Genomic DNA, 22,081 nt, shown 5'->3' on the forward strand with positions numbered 1-22,081 from the left:
AATATATTTTATAGAATATTCACAAATACAAGAGAATTTTTGTTACTTAAAACACTCATCTTGTTTCTAGGTTGTGAAGGAGTTGGACACAAGACTATAAAAAATTAAACTAAACAATAATAGAGTTAGTATTCTTACATAAATTTCCATTCTCTTAATATAGCTGTTACAAATCTTTTCATGTGTAAAAGAATGGCATTCTCAAAATATGTTTTGAAATGCATAAAACAAGCTACTTAGGATTATGAAAGAAACCAATTATATTGAAATATAGATGTTAAAAAAAGATTTTTTTAAAGAAGTTCTGAACAGCCAATTAGAATCCTCTGGAAAGAAAGTCCCAGCATTTAGCAAAGAATGAATTTTTCTTTAAACTAATAGATAAGAAAATGGTTTTAAATTTCCTGTCCAACAAACTAAAAAAGATACCTATTGTCAACTTAAACATTCAACTACTTTAATACAAAACTACAGTTACTTACACAAATAGCATTTTAGAGTAGTTTTCAATTTTACTTTCTCAGAATCCAATAAATTGTTATTTTTTTCCCTTCCCTCTTACATTTCCGTTTGTCTTTGTTTTTTATTAACCCACCTGGGTTTCTCAAGTACAGCAGGTTACACTGTGTTTTATTTGTATATTCACTATTGTATATTCTATATTCACTAACATTAGATTAATAAGCTTATTAATTAAATTAAGCATATTAATTAATTAAATAAACAATAAAATAAAATAACAAATAAATCAAAAAATTAAATAGATGAAAATAAAATAATAAACTTATGAAAATAAATAACAAAATGTTAAAGATAAATGAGTTGATTTGAAAAATTAACAAATTAATAAAAATTAATTAATCAAAAAATTAAGAATTGAATAAATTAAGCAAATTAGACTTAATAAAAGATTGCCAGAAAAGCATATTTCTTTCTAAAATTTTAAAAGTAGATATAGACAATTTCTTTTTAATTTCAGTAACTTCATTTCTAAATACTAACTAAAACAACTAAATATGTGATCAGCAACATGGGATATAATAGAAAAAAATTTTCTTTGAAATCAAAAGGCCTGAACATTTGAATCTTAGCTTAGGTGACTTAAAATTTTTCTGTGCCTGCTTCAATATTTGTGAAAATGAGGAAGCTGAAAGAGATGGTCTCAAAGATACTTTCAAGATTTGAACTACATTTATAATTAAATCCAAATCTAAGAATCATATACAATAGATAAAAGTTGAAAATACAAATTTAAGCTTAAGGTTAGACAATTTTTTCCTATAATTCCTATAATTAGAGGTATCCAAAGAATAGCATCAAGGAGACATTGGATATATTTAGAAAATAAATTCTTGTTTTCCTTGTACATTGACTAAGGATTCCATCTCTATGTATAATACATATACAAACAGAATAAAATATATATATATATATATATATATATATACATTACATACAACATGTATACAAATGCATGCGTTCATAGATGTATCCTGACAGCACTTTTCTTTCATTCAAAGGATGAAAAAATGCTTTATAACTCTAAAACACATAAGAAATTATTTTTATTCAAAGGCTTCTATTTAGCTATAAATATATCTTTGAATATAATTAACATAAATACAACTCAGTAATACAAACTAATTTTAGTTATTATTAAATTAGTTAAAATGTAAAGTTTCCAAGTAAAAAAGACACATTTTTAGTTTATGCTTCATCTGCATGAGTATGTCAAGCAGAAGGAATATATCCATGGAGTGGGGGGAGGATGTTAATGTGAAATCTCCATCAACAAATATAAGCAATTTGTCAGTAACTTCTTATTTCAAAAGTTGCCCGAGGCACTGAGCCAGTAGGAAACTTACTAATAGTCATATACCTTGTATGTATCATAGGTATTACTTAACCCAGCTCTTCCTTATTCAAGGCCAGTATTTTAAACACTACTGCCTCTCACTCTTTGTGTATGTGTGTGTGTGTGTGCGCACGTGTATATACACACACCAGAGTTTACTTCCTATATAAGGAACTACTGTATATTTTTCCAAAGGCAAAGACACACAAGAGAAACATATGAATTGACTTCATTTTTATTAAAAGGGCTATGAAAAATTAATGTCATATGAGATAAAATAAGAATGGGAGGGAAATCAGGTTTCACAATAATTCAAACTAAAATTAAAGACTATATATTTTAAATTAGCACTGATTTTTAAGTATTCACATAAAATATTTTTATTTAAAAAATTAAAACACAAGCGATGGACTTATCAAATTCAATGCTTTAAAAAATTCTATTAATCTTTTAATTCAATCAATCTGAGTGTTGGAAACTAATTCCTTCTAATTTTAAAATTTATCTTATTGGCAATAAAATCAATTTATATCTCATCATCATTTAAAATATGTATTTACACTTTTTTTTGCCATCGATAGCAACACTAGCCACCTATAGAAGCCTACTAGCTCCCTTAAATGTTTCTTTCTCACATTCCTCAGCATGAGTAAGGATATGAATACTCTATTCATAATAGTCCCCCCCAAAAAAAAAATCCAAATTAAGCCATGTTGTTCTACACTTTTAGCAAATAGAAAACTATTCTCAAAAAGCCAACTTTCTTTTCATACACACCAACAAAATGTACTTATTTTATTAAGGTATGAAATATTAATATTAATGGAAAAAATCTGCAATCAAAAAAACAAACAATATGAACCACTATGAGCTAACAATGATTCTCTTAAATTTTAATTTCTTTTTAACTGCTAGTTGGAAAGAAAACAAAGATTCAATAGAGAAAATGAGAATAACCATAATGCTAGACTTATTCATTGATTTCTATACTAAGTACAGTCTAGGTCAATATTTGCTATCATCCTGATAAAAGATATTTCCCACCTAATTCCAAAGAAATGGAGAAATGGTCTAGTTTCGTTCTAAGATACTGTATTTATCTTTTACTTTTCCACTTTTTTCTTGCTCTCCTACATTCATGAACTTTTAAAGTCTGAACAGAAAATAGAATATAACTAAAATAAAACTAAAAAACCACTCCATCTTTGTCCAAATGCTATTAAGACTATTCAACTTATTAAAGTTTACACTAATTTCAGATACCTGCATTATATGCATGATGTAGGCACTGCATTCCCCACATAAACTGTGTATCTAAGATTGTCCTTAATAATTGGGGAGTTTGAAAGACTGGGGAGAAAGCTGAGTACAATGTGATGCTAAGAAGCAAAACTATGTAAGAAAAGGTAAAAAGAGTAATTATCTTACATAATTAGTCTTACATAATTATTATTACATAAATGAGGATGAACTCATTCAGGATGAACTGAAACAGGAATTAGATTAGAGAGGAAGCCTAGTAGTTCTGAAATCCTACTCTCATTGAGAATGAAATAAAGAGAGGAAAATACATATGAATGCATGTGTGCACACAAACACATACACACACACACACACACACACACACACACACACACACAGAGGCACGCATGTGGGCAAAATTCTTGCTAGAGGCCTCCTTATAAGCTAATTCTTCTCCTGGAAGATGGTCATCTAACTGAGAGCCAAAGTGGCTTCTGAAAGGGCTAAGAAACAGTTAATACATCAATAGCTGTCCAACAGCCAGAAACTGAACAGAAGTCTACAAACAATATTTGTTGATTTGACCAAGACTTTTTACATTGTCAATGGCGAGGGCTTATAGAAAATTATGACAAAATTTGGTTGCCTTGTGAAGTTCATCAGTACTGTACAGCATACTTGCCCGAGTTCTGGATAATAGATGATGCTCTCACACTTTCCAAGTCACCAATGGAGTAAAGCAAGGCTGTGTTCTTGCTCCCATACTTTATCATATTTTCAGTTGTCAAATGCTTTCACTGAGGACAAACATGGCATCAAGGTCACTGATGATAAGTTATTTAACTTGAAAAGGCAAGAAACCAAAATTAAAGTTGAAAGAGAATTGGTATATGATGTTTTGTTTGCAAATGACTGCATTCAAGCTGAGAGGCAACAAAGTATGGATCAATTCTTTGCCACTTGTGTTAATCTGGATGTAACAATTAACAAGAAAACCCAAGTTCTTCATCAGCCAACACCACACGATCCACACAAAGAACCACTGGTTACAGAAAATGAAGACGTTTCGAATACCGTGGACAAGTTAACTCATCTTGGAAATACACTTCCGAGGGATGGATATATTGATGATGGCATCAATGCACACATTGCTAGAGACGGCTCAGTGTTTGGGAGGCTAGGAAACTGAACTGCTTCCATTTCAATTATCTGAGGAAGATTCTGAAGATCACTGGCATGATAAAGACACTGAAGTTCTTTCTTGAATTAAACTACCAAGCATTCAAATTCAATTCCAAAGATCCTAACTCTGATAGGCTGTTCATGTTGTTAAAAAGGCCAAAAGTATATTTGCCTAAAAAACTATTTTACAGAGAACTCATAGAGGGTAAATAAGTGCTCACCCAAGACAGTGTCTGACACAAGGACACTCTCAAGGTATCTCTGCTTGGAATTGATTATGGGACACGAGAAGCACTGGGAAAGAACCATTACATATGCTCTAGAAGTGAAGCTCTAGAAGCGTGCTCAAGAACTGCAGGAGCTCAAAAAAGATACAGAAGTTATACAAGTATCTCCACTCCAAATGTTCATATGGACTATTTATGCCCAAAATATGGTACAGCTTTTTGAGCTCATGTCTGATAAGACACAGTTGGACATATTTTGATCCTCTTCCCAAAAAAAAAAAAAAAAGGGCCAACAACCAACCGATTGTTTTTTATTCTTTAAATTTTTTTAAGGCTATTTACTTATTTATTTATTGTTCTAAGTACTTAAGAAACTAGAACATAAAAAAAAAAAAAAAAAGAAACTAGAACATGACTAAAATTTTAAAAAACTCCATCTTTGTCCAAATTACTGCTATTAAGACCATCCAACTTATTAAAATTTACACAATTTCAGATACCTGCATTAAATGCATGATGTGGGCATTGCATTCCCCACATAAACTGTATATTTAAGATTGTCATTAATAATTGGGGAGTTTGAAAGAAAGACTCGGGGAAAGCCGAGTATGATGTGATGCTAAAATTTGGTTAAGTGACTTTCCCAGGATCCCACAGCTAGTAAATATTTCACATGTCTAAAACTGGATTTGAACTCAGATCCTCCTAATTTCAGGATCAGTGCTCTATCCACTGCACCATTTAGCTGGCCCCCAAACACTCAATTTTGAAGCATATCCACTGAAACAGGAAAATGGATAAGGTCTTAACCTCTGATTTTACTAACAGAAGAAAACTCCCAGAAAAGGACTCTTCTTTTACCTAGGTTAACACCTCCTTTGCAATTTATGATCCTAGAGTTGTCAAAAGCACTTAGAGGTTTAATGATCAAGTTCACATAGCCAATACAGCAAAGGTGAAATCTGAATTTGTGTCGTCTTAAATGCAAGGTTACCTCTCTCTTTTTATTTATTTGTATGTTTGTGTGTTTATTTTTCCCCCTGAGGCAATTGGTGTTAAGTGACTTGCCTGGGGTCACACAGCTAGGAAGCAAGTGTCTGAAGCCAGATTTGAACCCAGGTCTTCTGACTTCAGGACTGTCTTTCATACCATACTGTCTCCCATACCATAGCTAACAAAGAGTAGACATGAATCTATAGACCATTATGGGGTCCACAAATAGATTTCCAATTTGTGAACTTGTATTGGGGAAAAAAAAGGATGCATCTTTTTTTTTCACTAACTTCTAACTAAAATTTAACATTTTCTTGAATTATATAGGCAATAAACATTATCCTAAGAAGGAAATGCATAGCTTCACTAGACTGCTAAAGTGGTCAATGAGACAAAAATGAACTTATGACACAGAGCCTTGGAAAGTCAAATATTCAAAGTTTATTTTCTTTTCCTCTAACTTTTGTAAAACATGTAGTCTCATTTACTCTATGATAACATTAACTGTCAATATTATTCTCAGGATATCTGAGAATAACCAAGAATATTCAAGAAGAGTATCCTGATCAACCTATCCCACAATGTCATTTAGTATTTATAAAGCTTCTCTTTGTCAAAAGCCAATCATAAGAGTGGAAAAGACAATCCATGAACTAAAATACCTAGTCTTAACCAATTAGATCTTCTGGAACACTTGAAATTATTCATAAGAAATGATATCTAAAAAGTAATTTTTTTCCTGTACACACAAGAGCAATCCAGCCTCTTTTTACTTTTTAAAAACTCCTTCCATCTTCACAATTACAATAATACTTGTATTAACTTATAAGAAGAGGACTGGTGAAGGAAAAAAAAATTGTTTCAGATCCTGAAGAGGAAATTCATCTAAAACTACCCAAGATCCACAAAGTTTTAGAATGTATTTCTGCTCAATTTGGTATATGATTGTGATGAAGTATTATTATGACATAAGAAATGAGCATGACAGTTTCAAGAAAAACCTGGAAAGATTTGAATGAACTGATGCAAAGTAAAGTGAGCAGAACTAGGAACAGACAATGCTATGAAAAACTTGACTATTCTGATCAAGAAAATAATCCAAGACAATTGCAAAGGGACCCTGATAAAAAATATTTACTCCAGTGAGAAAAATAATAAACTCCGAGTATAGACTGAAGCATATTTTTTAATGTTTTTGTTTTTTTTTTTTTGCTACAGGGTATTATGGGAATATATTTTGCAAGATTTCATATACATAAAACTGATATGATATTGCTTTCCTGAATGAAAAGAGGTGAGATGAATAATAAAATTTGGAACTCAGAATTTTTTTTTTAAATGTTAAAAATAAGGGGAAAAAGGTATTTGTGATCAGTGTACCATCTTTTCACTCAAAACTGAGCCAATAACAATTCAAACACCTCAATACCCAAATAAAAGGTTTTATGTTCATCTTTTAGGAGTATGAAACATTATAATGCTTATTATATAGCTATTTATTTATTGGGCATCTGTACAAAACTTTGGAAAGAAGAATAGCCTAACCTTTTCAATTAGTTCCACAAATCTAATTATCTAATCCGATTCCCTTGCCTTACAAATGTGCAAAGAGCCTCCAAGAGTTGAAATGATTTATCCATAGTCACATCAAAGTCTCAGAGATGTTTGCTCTACAGCAAGAAATATTAACCAAAGACAACATGAGTTTTAAAAGTGTACACCTTATTTAAAAAATGATGTAAAGGATTAGAAGGCCGAAGCTTATAAACAACATCAACTCAGAAAATAGCAAAAAGTAATTGAGAAGACAGACTTGCAGAACCTTTCACCAAAGTACTTTCACTAAAAGCATCTGTACATGACCTGAAAAGAAGATAAACAGAAGGCAATGAGAATAGATATGGAAACTTTTTTTCAGAGTAATTTATTCTTATCAGTAATAATAGAGGAACGATCACATTTAACCTCTACCAACACAGCATCCAATGTATTATGTGAAAAAGTTATAAAATGGAAAGAAGCAAGGAGCTTTTTGAACCTCTTCTAAAAACTGATTATTTTTCTGTAAAGAAGAAACCTGTGCTTAAGTAACACAAACACTTAGGGGTCAATATGCAAAGAAGGAAAATTCCTAAGAATCAAAAGATCATGAATGTTTTTACTCCAATAACAATTAATATACATTTATTATATGTATATACTTACACAAACATACATATGTACACATGTTACTATATTATATACCTTATGTTTTACATATTATGTTGATATGTATTGCACATCAATATTTATATATACACACATACACTTCAACTACTGACCAATTTGCCTGTTTTCCTATTGCTATAAAATCTTTTTGAGACTCCATCCACGCACCAATGATATGTCTTTAAAGAAAAAACAACAGCAAAAAGGCAGAATTTCATGTAAATTTCTACAGTAGAACACTACTGCTACTAATAGAAAGAGATAACATATGCTCTTGCTATGATTATTTTTTACTTAAGAAAACCTTTGATTCATTATAAAGAAACATACCTTTAAAACTTTGAAAGCTAAAGACTTTTCTCATGCATACTCTTTGACTTAACAATATCACTATTAGGAATATATCCCAAAGGAGATTAACTTTTTTTTTTTAATGGAAAAAGGCCTATATGTACAAAAATGTTTATAGCAGCTCTTTTCTCAGAGCAAAGAATTGTAAATTGAAAGAATAACCATCAATTGGGGAGTGGCTGAATAAATTATGGTATGTGATTATGATGGAATACAGAACAATAACTCTGTAATAAATGATGAGCAGGATGCTCTCAGAAAAACCTTGAAAGTCCTCCATGAATTCATGCACAGTGAAATGTACTGTGTATAAAGTAGTAATAATGTTGTGGAATGATCAACTGTAAGTAACTGCTATTCTCAGCAATAAAATGATCCACAAATACTCTGAAGGACTTTAAGATGAAAAATGCTATTATCCAGAAAAGGAACTGATGAATATAGATTGAAGTCCACTTTTTTTTTTAACTTTATTTTTCTTGAGGGTTTTTTGAGGGATAAGAGGGGAAATATATGTTGTCTTTCACATTACTTTTAGGGAAATATTTTGCATAACTTCACATGTCTCTTCTTAATGGGAGATGGGTGAAAAAGAATCCAACTCTAAAGTTTTAAAAATAAATGTTAAAATTTGTTTTACATATAACTGGAAAAAATAAAATATTCAATTTTTTAAAAAAAGCTAAAGGCTACCCAAATCATACAAGAATGACACACAAGTCTATAAAAATATTATGTTCAATAATTCATTGTGCCCTAAAATCAAGTGGAATATTAAAAACAGTTCATATATTGTCAAGGAAAATGACCTGTTTAAGATCCAAATTGAAGCATTTCCTGTTGGTAACTTTACTCCAATTTTCCTATTCGCAAATGACTTTGAATAAATGCACCAAGTCCCAAAGTACTAAAAATTCTCCTCAGTGACATTCATAGAACTGCAGTGATGTTATGGAGCTGTGATTTACTAAGGAAAATTAATAATATACTATATAAGTTGATAATTAATATTATTCTAAATCCTAATTCCCATTTTTTTAGCCTAGTTCACTCAGAGACCTGTCCCAGTCCAAACTAAGAATCTGCTTCTTAACCTCCCTTTCCCAAGTGACACCCTCCCTTCTGTTTACCCCTTAAACACAAAAGGCAGCTTGAGCTCGGTCCTCCCAAAAGGACATTTTCTGTCCTAGCTTTCTAATCAAAGTTTGGGATCATCTGGTACAAATAAGATCAAGTGGGGAAAACTTCATTGAAATGGTTTCTGTTTTTCTAGCCTAGAATGCTAGAGGGAACTAAGTCTCATAAAGCAGCTGGCATTCCTGTAAGTGTCAGAGAGGGACTTAATCAGTTACATCAGGAAGCCAGTCCACTTTCTCTAGCTGAAGACTATTTCTTTCACCTAATAGAATAGTATAGCCTCTCCCCAAACCCTCATGTAACAGGGAGAAGTTTAAGATCGATTAACCCACCTCCTCATTAAGATATACATCAATCTTGTTTTTATCAGGAGAGGTCCAAATGGTGTTCTGTCAGGCCAATCAAAAGGAAGACACATATAAATCTAAAAAGTACTGTTAGGGGATCTTTGGCACAAATGAAAGCCGACCAGAAATTCTTTTATTTAATAGGTGTGGAGCTCTTACTAAGAAATTGTTACCTGGCTAGAATTGCCTCAAAAAATACCAAAAAGATAAAAGAAGACTCACAATGAGCATAAGCAGGCTTATGCATGGTGTAAAGAAATTTTATGAAAGACATTATGTCAAAGACACATTAAAAGAGTTGAGAGACAACATTTGGAAATCTTGGAGATACTGCAAGAATAATAGTGAGGCTTCAGGCTCAACAATATAGCAAAACAAGACAAAAAAATCACAAAAGATGAATAAGAAGACATCTACAGAATAATCCATCAGGATAAGTAATACCAATATCCAAACTGATAAATTCACCAAACTAGCAAAGTTACAAATAGCTGAGAAATAATATTTTGATATTCTGGTGAATTTGTATCATCTTTCAAAAACTAGAACATATTAAACACTTTCTTTTAGGATGTAATACACAATAACCTTCTATATCAAGACACAGAAACCAAAACTTGAAGATGAGTAAAAAATTATTTGTAATTCAAAAAAGCAAAATAACTGAACAGGTGAAAGATTTTCTTACCTTAGCAAGTCCTGCTCTGTGTGCTCCTTTAGACTCCATATATGCTAAATATTTGTTGAACTCTCTAAATTCATCCATAGAAGGTCTGAAAGTCATGATCTTACAATTCAGATTTGGGGGACTGTCGACCTCTGATGCCTCCATGTTGACTAAGTTTTGCCCTATAAACGAATTAATATATCATCAGTATTCAATTATTTTGTACCTATTAATACATTATATTAAGTGATCTGACATAGTATGATTACATTTGTTTTCCTAACCAGGTCAAAACTTTTTCATAATATGGCACAACCTTTTTCAGCTGATTTTCCATCCTGTCAGATTCTTTGTGACTGCTTGTGCAATTTTCTTGACAAAAGAAAAGTGAAATGGTTTACTATTGCCTTCTCCATGTGATTTCCTTCTTCAATGGAGACATCCCTAGTACAATTCAATTCTCCACATACCCCATTCTCAAAATAATTTATGTCTGAAATTGCGTGCCCATAAACGTGCAGAAGCAAAATACCATTCAATTTATTTCTGCCTAAATTTAATCTATCCAATAAGGCCCAGCTAAATAACCACATCTTTGATAAGGATTTTTCCATCCTCAACCCAAAATGTCTCTTCTTCCTGTGAACTACAGAACTCATTGCTATAGATATTGTAGAATCCAATGCTGAACACAATGTCAAGAAGAAGTGGGCTCAAATACTGAATCACACCTCTACTATGATGCTAAGGCAACTCACTAACCTCTCTGAACTTCTTTCCTCAACTGTAAAAGGAAAAGGATAATATCCGCAATACTTCCTTAGAGGGTTTTAATAATGATCAAATGAGGTAACACAAAGTATTTATAAAACTTTAAAGAACTATAAGGGTATTCCCAAAGTTTTAAAACAGTTTTCTATTAAAGTTTAAAATTTCACTAAGATTTTAGTGACCTTCCATATTAATATCCATTATTATATTAGAAAGAATACTGCACTTATCTCAAACCTATTACATCTGTGAGATTGATCAAGTCCCTTAACTACTGTCAGCCTCAAGTTTCCTCATCTTCAAAATAGAAATAAACCTAAAAACCTTTATTTCACAAAATAAAAAATGTCCTATTCTCATGTATCATCATGAGCACAGGGACTATTCCTAGTGCTGTTCCAGGGAACAGATTGAGTATAATTAATACTCTATCTAATTATAGAAAGGTTCATAATGAATACCTAGGCAAACTGATGGTTAACTTCTTTGATTATGACAACCTATGCTAAGGAGAAAAATAAAATATGCTTTCACTCCTGAGAAGCCATACTAGTTCTGTAGAAACGAAAGTCAAGTGATAAAAAAGAGGACAGAGGATATTGAGAATCACATGGCTTTTTGACAATAAGTATTAGCTAAACTCCTAGAGCTCTATGAGGTCTTTTCCAATAACCAAACAGACATAATACAAGAAGAAATGAATCATTTCAATTTTGGTATCCTTGCTCTAAATGAACCTAGAAAGCAAAGGAAATTGCAGCCACATGACAGGAAGGTTCACACATTTTCCTTGGAAAGACACAGGAGCAAATTTCATTTTATTCCGCAAATAAAGGCAATAAGGAATGTCATTTCATGGACTGTGTGGTCACCTTGTGTTATAGTGCTCTTTACAATTTTCTACAAAAGAAAACTACCTTCAGAAAAAGAGCAGCTAATATACAAACACTGTTAGGAACAGACACAAAACTTCTACAAAGCAATCAAAAGGACTGTTCAAATTAAATTAATAATCTCACTCAATGACTTCGAAGCAAAGAGAAAAAGTGAAAAACAACTTAAAAAAAAAAAAAAAAGGTCTTGGCGAATATTATTCAGGTGTAAGGTATGAGAAAAGCCAAAGACATGTAAGAGTACAAATAAGATTCGGGAGTATTCATTGTGGATTCTTTCTTAAAGAAATGAATCAGAAAACACTAGACATTGAGGCAAGCACCAAATATCCTAAGAATAACTTTAAGAGACAAGAAAAAACCTATTATTATTAAGGTGGGATTCAATGCAGAATGAATTGTATACAGTGAAGACACCGAGCAAAGATCAAAATTAAAACAAAGCTAAAAGCATAAAAATGTATAAAAGATATGTAATGAAATTTAAACAACTCTAATCCAACCTGTTTAAGCAAATTGTTAATGATAATATACGGAAAATAGGTAGAAGGACATTAACACAGATTATGACTAATTTTATGGAGTTGTGATATAAATCAAGTGACATAAAGGTTAAAAAAAAAAAAAAATACAACAAAACAAGTACCAGACTTGACAAAGACTTGACCTACTCGCCAAGTAGAAAGAAACTGCAGGTTTGGAGCAACATTTGCTTTGGAAATATAAACTCATTTGTAGAATGAGAGTACAACAAAATGCTTGGCACTTTAAAAAACTAAGCAATTATAAGACATATTCAAAAGTTTGTCAAATCTCATCAATCTGGATGCTGCTTCCAACAACATAAACCCATCCCAGCCAGCCCATGCCACATGACTCTTAGTCAGAGACTTCCACAAGTGCACCACAGATGTCTACCAAATGTGCTGGATGCCTTTCTGATTATCTGCCAACATAGCAAGGATATCCATGGACAAGCTGTCCACCTGTTATTCTTTCTTCTCACCACATGACCAGCCCATCTTCTTTTTCTATCACACATTTCATGATGAAACCTTTTATTCCCGGTCTTCTTCAAAGTTCCCCATTTGTTATATGTTGAAGCCTGTTCACACCCACCATGCACCTCTCCATTGCCCTTTGTGTGATATTCACTTCCAGTTCTTCGGAGACTGTTGTGTTCCATGTCTTGAAGCCATATAACACCACCAGTAGAATATAAAAGTATATAACGTTGAAACTAAAAGGAAGACAACAAAGAGATGAAAGATGGTAAAGATCTACAAAGATTTTCACAACAAACACTTTTCACCATCAAGAACAGTGAAAGTATCACATATTGACTCTAACAATTAAGACCCAAATGTGATTTTGGAAGTGGAAATGGCACTAAAGAAGGCAAAGATGGAAAAATGAGCTGGACTGAACCAACTGTACATAAAGGAAGCCATTCTATAAGAAATACAACTGGGAGGATATTAAGGCATCAATATTCAACTGTATAAAAAAGGGAAGAGTTTTAAGTTATGGGGGAGGGAGTTTTTATATTATTTAAAAAAAAAAAAGGACAACAAAGAGAACATCAATGACTAGCAAAGTTCATATATCTAACTTTTCATATGCATAAAATTTTTACAAGAAAAAGTCGACACAAGCATCAAAGGCATTATTAGTGAGGGTTTTAAAACTAAGCAGACAAGTTTTCTCAAGTGATATTTCACAGAGAACCATATCTTTACCATCACCCAAGTGATAAGATATAAAGAAATAAGATTCTACTGTATATAAGGCAAAAAAAGGTAAATTTAATATGGTACAGTAAAACATTGTTTTTTGAGGCTCTGCTGCAATGTCTCCCATACATGCATCAAAATTATGCAAGAATCACAGAAAAATATAGCAAGAAACTTTGGCCAATGACCATCCAATCATTAGTATAAATTAAAAAATAATAATAAGAGGCAGAAAATAGGGAAATATATGCTTACCAAAAAGGTATTCAGCACTACTTCTAAAACAAAAAATAATTCCCTCTAAATGGTGAGGCCTTCAATAGGCTCTCGTTTGCACATTAGTGTTAAACAGACAACATCAGGTCTGTTTATAATGCAGAATTTAAAATTGAGAACTATAATTCCCCAAATTATATAGGAAAAAAACAAGTAGATACTAAGACTACATTTTTTTCTAGTAATATCTGTCATCTTCCTGTTTCCCACTATGATACACAGTAGGTTTTATGACCTATTAAGTATATAGGTTGTGTTTCAGGCATGAAGATAGATGGACAACAAGAACAGGACAACGCAATAGACAATGACTTGTTACCAGAATTGGAGAGAACAAAAGCTGGAGCAGGAGAAAGGGTAAGGGAGAATCTCTGAGAAAATACAGTTATTGTAAAGATCTCAAGTTTCCTCCTGAAACAAAGGTGCAACTTTTAAATACCCATATTCTTATAGTAACATCATATGATATGATTCAGTTTTGGAAAACTATGGTCTACCAAGAATTGAAATTAATAGTGAAAGACAACAGTGAGACATAAAAGGGTGGGAAAAGATTACAAACAGGAAATTACAAAAAGAGTAATAGTAAGATACCATCAAAAAATAATAATATTGAAAAAAGTGATCTGTGTATGTTGCAAAAACAAAAACCGGGCTGTCAAATATTACCCTGGATACATCAAAAGAAAAGGAGCGAGGTTCCTACCCGTCTGGGTTTACAATTGCGGGGGATTTTGAGAAGTGTCATTTAAGATGGACAGTCAAAAGCCAGCTATGTCACTAGAAAGAATACCTACACTGTACTGTGGATTATAAAAAACCAACTGTACCATAACCACAATGTAGCATTTGGAACATCTAATATCCATCTGTGAGCTATTATCTTATTTTACTATTATAATTACTACTACTTCCCTTAAAAAAAAAAATCATCCCTATGATCCTTTTATTTTATCCAACATTCTGCACCATCATCTCTCTCCTCTTTTATATCACTGTCAAGTCATCTATACCAAATATTCTACTCCACCATCCAACTCATTCCCAATGCCTAGCAATCTAGCTTCTACTTCTACCAGTCTACTAAATTTAATCTCTCAGAAGCTTACCAAATGATATTTCAGCTGCTTAGTCCAATTTCTTTCTTCAGTTCCCATCTTTTTGACCTTATAGATTTGGGACTGAATGTTCTCTTGGTTCTCTTTGAAGACATTCAGTTCCAGCTACCTATATTACTTTCTCTTCCTCTTTTCTGCTTTTCTAAATGAGACTTCCCAGAGGTTTAATCCTTGGCCCTCACTACCATTGCAGCCTCACTAACCATTACTTCTTTCTATGCATGCCAAGTTCCAGTCAAATTGGCCTTCTTCCTGTTTCCCATTAACAATATTTCATCTCTTTTTGGAACCTATGTACAATCACCCTGTCAGGAATATAATCCCTCCTAAACTTACTGTCTAGGTTTTTTTGAGGCCAAGCACAAGTACCCAGTACCTCTCTATGAAACCATTTCTGATTCTCTCACCTTGTAGAGTCTTTTTCTCCAAAACTGTTTTATATAAGGTATCTCCCTTTGACAGATAAAAAAGTCCTTTAGAGTAAAGTAGTTGCTAAATCAATGGTATTAGTTGAGTACTTTCCATTTCCTTCCTTGTCCATTTCTTTACAATGAAACCTTCAACTGTGATATCTCTTCAATGTAGATAGCTCCTATATAATGCTATTGGCCCCAACCTCTCATCTGAACAATCCTATTGGAAAGTTACCCAAGTTTTACTCCATTTTTATCAGCACCTCTGCTTAGTTTAACTCCAGGAAACATTATACTCCTCCAGGATAAGCCTACCTTCTGAAATATCATCACCATGAAGTGACTCAGTTTATGATACTCAAGACTTCTCTATTCCATCAGCTTCCTCTCTGCACCTATTGGAGGACTGGAGAAGGAAGGACATGTTCTTTCCAAAGCCTACCTTTCCAGATGGCTGTGAACTCCACTTTCCATCAACATCCACAGAATACCATGTCCCTACATCCCTTGCTTTCTCTCCAAGTTCCTCATCTCTCCTAACACTTTGCAACTTCTTTTTGTGTTGTCTTCCCCCATTAGATTTGTTAAGCTCCTATCTTTCTTTTTCTTTTAATTACATCTAAAAGACATCTCCAATTGCATGTCCCAACAAGCATCTCAAACTCTATATGTCCAAAATGGAGGTTATCATCTTTCCCACAAAATCTACTTATTTCACTAGTTCAGTGGCAATGCTACCATTTATTCATTTATTCAGTGTAATTTTGACTCTTCCTTCTCTCTAATAAGTAGTCAAGGCCAAGTCATCTTGATGCACTGTCTGCAAAATTTCTTATATCTAACTCTCTTTTCTCACGGATACCATTCGAATATGGAGTACAGGTTCTTACTTCTATCTGATAGAACTAAACTAATTTATTAAGAGTCATACAGTCCATTCCAAGGTATCTTCCAACTCTGAATTTTGTCAACTTTCATATTGCTGTGTACATCTAGTCATGTAATTCCTCTGATGAAAAATTTTCAGTAGCTCCCTATTACTTACTAAATTAGGTTTAAGCTCTTTGTCTTGAAATGCATAGTCTTCCAAACTCTTATCTCCCATAAGCTTTCTACCATTACCTTATATTGCTTCCTGCTATATACTACTTAATTAAAATAGTCTACTCATTTCCCAAAAACATGTTTCACTTTCCTGCCTCTACATTTTTGCTGATGCTGTTTCCTGAACCTGAAATACTTTTCTTTCTTTGCCTCACCTGTTAAATCTTTTAAAGTGCAACTGAAATTCTTCTTAATCAATAAACCTTCCAGATGTAGTCTCTCAAACCTCACAAAGTGTGCTTGCTGTTTTACAACTCTTTAGTGATCCTATATAAATAATCCTATCTCCCACAGAGCTATTCATTATTACAGTGATCAACAACCTTTTATTAAGTAAATACAGACAAGGATATAGGAAATGAAATACTAATTGTGAAAAATAAAAAGCAGGCTAGTTTGGCAGGACTGTAAAGTGTATGAAAGGATGTAAAATGTTATATGCCTGGTAAGGAAAATTGGGGCTATGATTACATCAAGAAATAGAGAAAAGGCATCTGACAAAATCCAATACCCATTTGTATTAAGGGGAAAAAAACACCTCTATTTAACATGAAAAATATGACCATTTCCTTAATATAGTATGTGGTATGTAGCTAAAGCCAAGAGGTAACATTATATGTAATTAAGAAAAGACAAAGAACTTTCAAATAAGACCAAAAATAATGATGCTTTTTATCACCACTAATATTTTAATACTATAGCAATTAACATTAAGTTAGCCATATTATGTACATAAAAAAAATAAGAAAACTATATGAAGGGAAAAATATTGACAACAAAACAAAACTATAACTTTTGAAGTTAATATAATGGTATTTAGCCGTCTCTTTTCATTTTCTGGGATTACCATCATTGAAACAATAACTGCAATAAAGTTTTTAGATGTCAAATGAATCTACATAAGTGTCTTCATTTCAAAAGATTACCAACAAAATCCAGTAGGAAGAAAGAAAAGAGATTTCCACTTAAAGAGATTCCATTCAAAATAATGATAAGACTACATAAAATACTTGGGAGTCTACTATCCAACATATTAATGAAAGTATAAAATTCTTACATAAAGGCAGATCTAAATAGCTGGGAAATAAATACTAATGTTCATGGGAAAGTCAGTTCATATATAAAAATAACAATTCTAACTTAATATACCTAGCCAGAGATATACAAAACTATTAAAGGATGATTTTTATAAAGCTACAAAAAAGTAACAAAATTCAGCTGGAATAGGTGACAACAAACTACAGCCTGCAGGCCAAATCCAGTCCTCTGCCTATTTCTGTAGAGCCCACAAGCTAAAGTTAGTTTTTACATTTTTTAATAAAAAGAAGTCTTAAAATTTCTGAAAACAACATTAAAATTTTCTTAAGGAGAATTGTAAAGTCTTTTTAAAAAAGCATTCTAAGCTCATTGGCCATACAAAAAAAAAAAAAGAAGAATGGATCAATTTTGGCCCCCAGGCTACACAGTTTGCTGAATCCTAAATTTAGACAAACAAAAGGTCAAGAATTTCAAGAGAAAAGATGAAAAAATTGAGAGTGTATATAAAATTATTCAATAAGTAATAATGTTCAAAATTATCTGATAATGGGTAAAAAATAAATAAAAAGTTTAATCAATGGAAAATATTAGGTATACATCAAACAGATGGAAAGGATATATCAAAGTGCTCAAAGAATGCAAAAATCTCAGATATTAAGAGTAAGATTCATTTTTAAACAAACATTCACACAATTGCACTAGATGAATACATGAATTAAGAGAGATGAAAAATGGCATATAAATAAATGGAAAAAAAGGGAAAATATTTTTGATCTATGAATTGAGCTAGAGGTCATAACCAACTAAGAAATGACATTCTCACAGAATATAAAATCAACAATTTTTAATTACATGCAATTTAAGTTTTTGTCCAAATTCTAAATTAGACTAAGGTAAATTTAGCTTAAATTAGACAAGAAACAAGTAAATCAGAAAAAATCCTTGTGGCAAGTTTCTGATAAAAGATCTCATATCAGGTATATAAGAAACATCCAAATTTATAAGAACAAAAGCCATTCCCCAAGAGAGATGAAACCCAAGCTATCAACAAAGGAGAAAGGAAAAAAAGAAAGAACTAAATCATTTATTATTAAATAAAGGATCAACAAAAAACTCGGAGATTCTTATATCTTGCCTCCATCAAATGATAAGGAAAATGATAGTTTCTAAACTAATACCTTACTGATAGAACTATGAATTGGCCCAACTATTCTGGAAAACAGTTTGGAACTACACCCAAAAAGTTAACTAAACTGTGCAGAACATTGGATCCAGCAACTTTTATAGGCTTATTCCCTAAATAGACCCAAAACAAAAAGAAAAAGACCCATATGTCCTTAAAAAAACATTTATAGCTATTATTTTTGTAGGAACAAAGAACTAGAAACTAAGGGAGAAACTGAGGAACAACTATACAAATTATCAAATAAGAATGGAAATATGAATAAAATACTCTTGTGCCATTAAAAAAACACAATGAAATGCAAATTTTCAGAGAAAGTTAAGACCTATTTTTGTAGGAGCAAAGAACTAGAAACTAAGGGAGAAACTGAGGAACAACTATACAAATTATCAAATAAGAATGGAAATATGAATAAAATAGTCTTGTGCCATTAAAAAAAAGACAATGAAATGCAAATTTTCAGAGAAAGTTAGACCTATAAGAATCAAGTCAGAAAAATAAAGAACAATTTACACAGTTAACAACTTTGAAAGACCTGAAAGCACTGATCAATATAATGACAAATCACAATTCCAGGATTGATGATCAAGAGTGTTACCCATCTAAAAACAATTTGACAGCAGAATCAAATTGCATAATATGTAAATTTACAGACATAACCAACATAGAATTTGTTTTGTTTGACTATGCATCTTTGCTATGAGAGCTTTGTTTTTCTTTTTTTTTTCCCAAGTGTAGGATGGGAAAGAGAAAAGGGGATAGGGTGGGGGAAAAAAAAGAAAGAACAGAGGGTCACTGAAGCGTCTTTTTTATTAAAAAAAAAAAAAAAAAAAAAAATACATGGATGAAACAAGGTTTCATTATACCCAAATAAGACAGTTTTGAATATAACATTCTGACTTATTATACATTTGAAAATAAAAGCAAATAGTATGTAATATGGATCCAAATTCATGTATAATCCTTTTTTCGCTTCTACTATAAAAGGGGGGAAATTTTCTATCAGGGCCAGGCTGCAAAGCACACAATAAAATCCCTTTTATGACTTCATCATCATAATAGGTTTTTTATTAAACAAATATTCCAGCTAAATGAACTTCTCTATTTACCAATCTTACCTTTAATCAATTTGGCAGTTTCTAAAAACTAAATGCAATTTCAATGAATACCAATTTTTCACTACTAAGAATATTCCTAAGACTGTATCAAAATGCTATCTATGGTTTTTGAACTTTTCCCTTCCTCAATTTATTTTTATTCTTAATTATAAAAGATGGTTCAATAGGTAGAGATATGTGAACGACACAATATATCTGGAAACTGAAGTGATATTCATAAAAACAAAGATATCAACAAAAATAAGGTTTAAAAATATACCACACTCTAGAAATATGATATCATGAGAAACTACATAAAGTGATTTTAACAATGGAAGTAACTTTTGGAATTATGATATAGCCACTTAAGGAGAATCTTTTAAAAGGAGATAACATTAATTTAATAGTCTTTCTGTTACATCCACTCCTGTTTTTCACAACAGAACTTTGAAAAATGAACCCTTTTTGATGTCCTTAGTCCAATGGTTCTAAACTTTTGTTCTCAGTATCTTCATGTTGTTAAAAAAAACTATCAAGGATCTGTTCAGAGTTTTTGTTCACATGGGTTTTATTTATAGCTATTTACTATATTAGAAATAAAAAATGATTTTGAATTTGTAGACCCCCTGAAAGGGTTTCAGAGACTTCAAAAATTCTTTGGACTACACTTTGAGGACCACTGTTCTTAGCTTTCCTTAGCCTCAACTTATTTTGAGTGGCCATGCTTTTAAAGTACTACCTCACTTTCATTTTTTGCAGACTTTCCACCTTTTGAAAATTCAAGTTGCTAAGTCAATTGCCAGTGCAGCTTCATTTTTCTCTTCAGACAATTCCCTTTTTCATCCTGATCAAAATTTTGTAGGTCTTCAGGATTTCATGTTTAGAATTTCTCCTTCCTCATGGCCTAACTTACCCAAGATCTTACCTAACTTACTTTCTTTTCCCTTCTGAAACCTGCTCTCCTGCAATCAATATTAAACAATTCCTAAGCTTTCCTCACAAGGCGTCTGATACAGAAATCATTTCCTCCCTAAAGCTCCCATTATTTACAAACCAGAAGTTGTTTCATGCTGATGGTAATTAGATGTAGAATAGATTTATTCCACCTTTTAGAGAATAAAATTACCATTAAAGCAAATCAAGATAGCATCTTCTTTTGGTACAGAAAGCTCCAACAATGTAGATTGTTTTCATGAAATGTTGCAACCATCACCATCATTCCCACCCTCAAAAAAAAAAAAAAAAAAAAAAAAAACTGCCTAGTGAAGAGCCTTCAGGTGAAAGATGTTATATATGTCATCATTGAGCCAAAAGTTAAAAAAAAAGCATTCTAGCTAACAAAGACTTGCATAAATTTGAGTGTATAAATTTCAGTGCAACTCACAATAAGACATCAGGATAGCACTTTAGCAAGGACTTTTATCCATTTATCTATTAAAATGTAAAGAAAAACATAAAGGGATTCAATGAGAAAAAATATGAAGAAAGGTAGCCATACCAGATTTCACAATGTACTACTATAAAGCAGTAATTGTCAAAACAATCTGGTATTAAGAAAGAGAATAATGGACTAAGGGAATACATTAAATACACAATTAGGTACACAATACATTGTAGTAAGCAATTTTGGTCATCTATATAATCCAAATTTTGGGGACAAAAACTCATTATCTGATTAAAACTACTGGGAAAATTGGAAACAACATGGCAGAAACTAGTTATGTACCAACTCTCACACCATATACCAAGATATGATCAAAATGAATATGATTTAAATGTAAAGAGTGATATTATAAACAAACTTAGGAAAGCATGAATAGTCTTCATGTCAGATCTATTATTTGAGAATTTAGAAGATATAGAAAGCATGATATGAATAGATCATTTTGATTATGTAAAATTAAAAGATTTTGTACAAACAAAACCCATAAGATCAAATTAGAAAAAAAGCTGAAAACAAGGGAAAATATTTAACATCATCTCCTCTGATAAAGGCCTTATTTCTAAATATATAGAGCTCTGAATATCAATTCATAAATGGCAAAGAATATAAACAAAGTTTTCAAAGAAATCAAAATTATCTATAGTTATATGAAAAAAAGTTCTAAATCCTTCTTGATCAGAGAAATGAAAATGAAAACAGCTTAGATATCACCTCACACTTGTATCAGATTGCTAATTTTACAGAAAAGGAAAATGGCAAATGTGGAAAGGGATAGAGTAAAATTGGGACACTAATGCACTGT

General features: G+C 31.9%; 1 protein-coding gene across 2 annotated transcripts in view; it reads right to left on the reverse strand.

Moving 5' to 3' along the window:
• KDM4C (lysine demethylase 4C) overlaps nucleotides 1-22,081 on the reverse strand; it is a 437,566-nt gene that overhangs the window by 370,096 nt on the left and 45,389 nt on the right. For both annotated transcript variants that reach the window (XM_051987536.1, XM_051987528.1), the window contains 2 exons: nucleotides 12,993-13,113; nucleotides 10,231-10,391 (listed from right to left, as the gene is read on the reverse strand). In XM_051987536.1, the coding sequence (XP_051843496.1) occupies nucleotides 10,231-10,391; nucleotides 12,993-13,059 (228 nt within the window). In that variant the 5' untranslated portion in view covers nucleotides 13,060-13,113. Of the gene's footprint in view, nucleotides 1-10,230; nucleotides 10,392-12,992; nucleotides 13,114-22,081 lie in introns of those variants that run through there.

This window comes from Antechinus flavipes, chromosome 1 (assembly GCF_016432865.1).
Source record: "Antechinus flavipes isolate AdamAnt ecotype Samford, QLD, Australia chromosome 1, AdamAnt_v2, whole genome shotgun sequence".
NCBI lineage: Eukaryota > Metazoa > Chordata > Mammalia > Dasyuromorphia > Dasyuridae > Antechinus > Antechinus flavipes.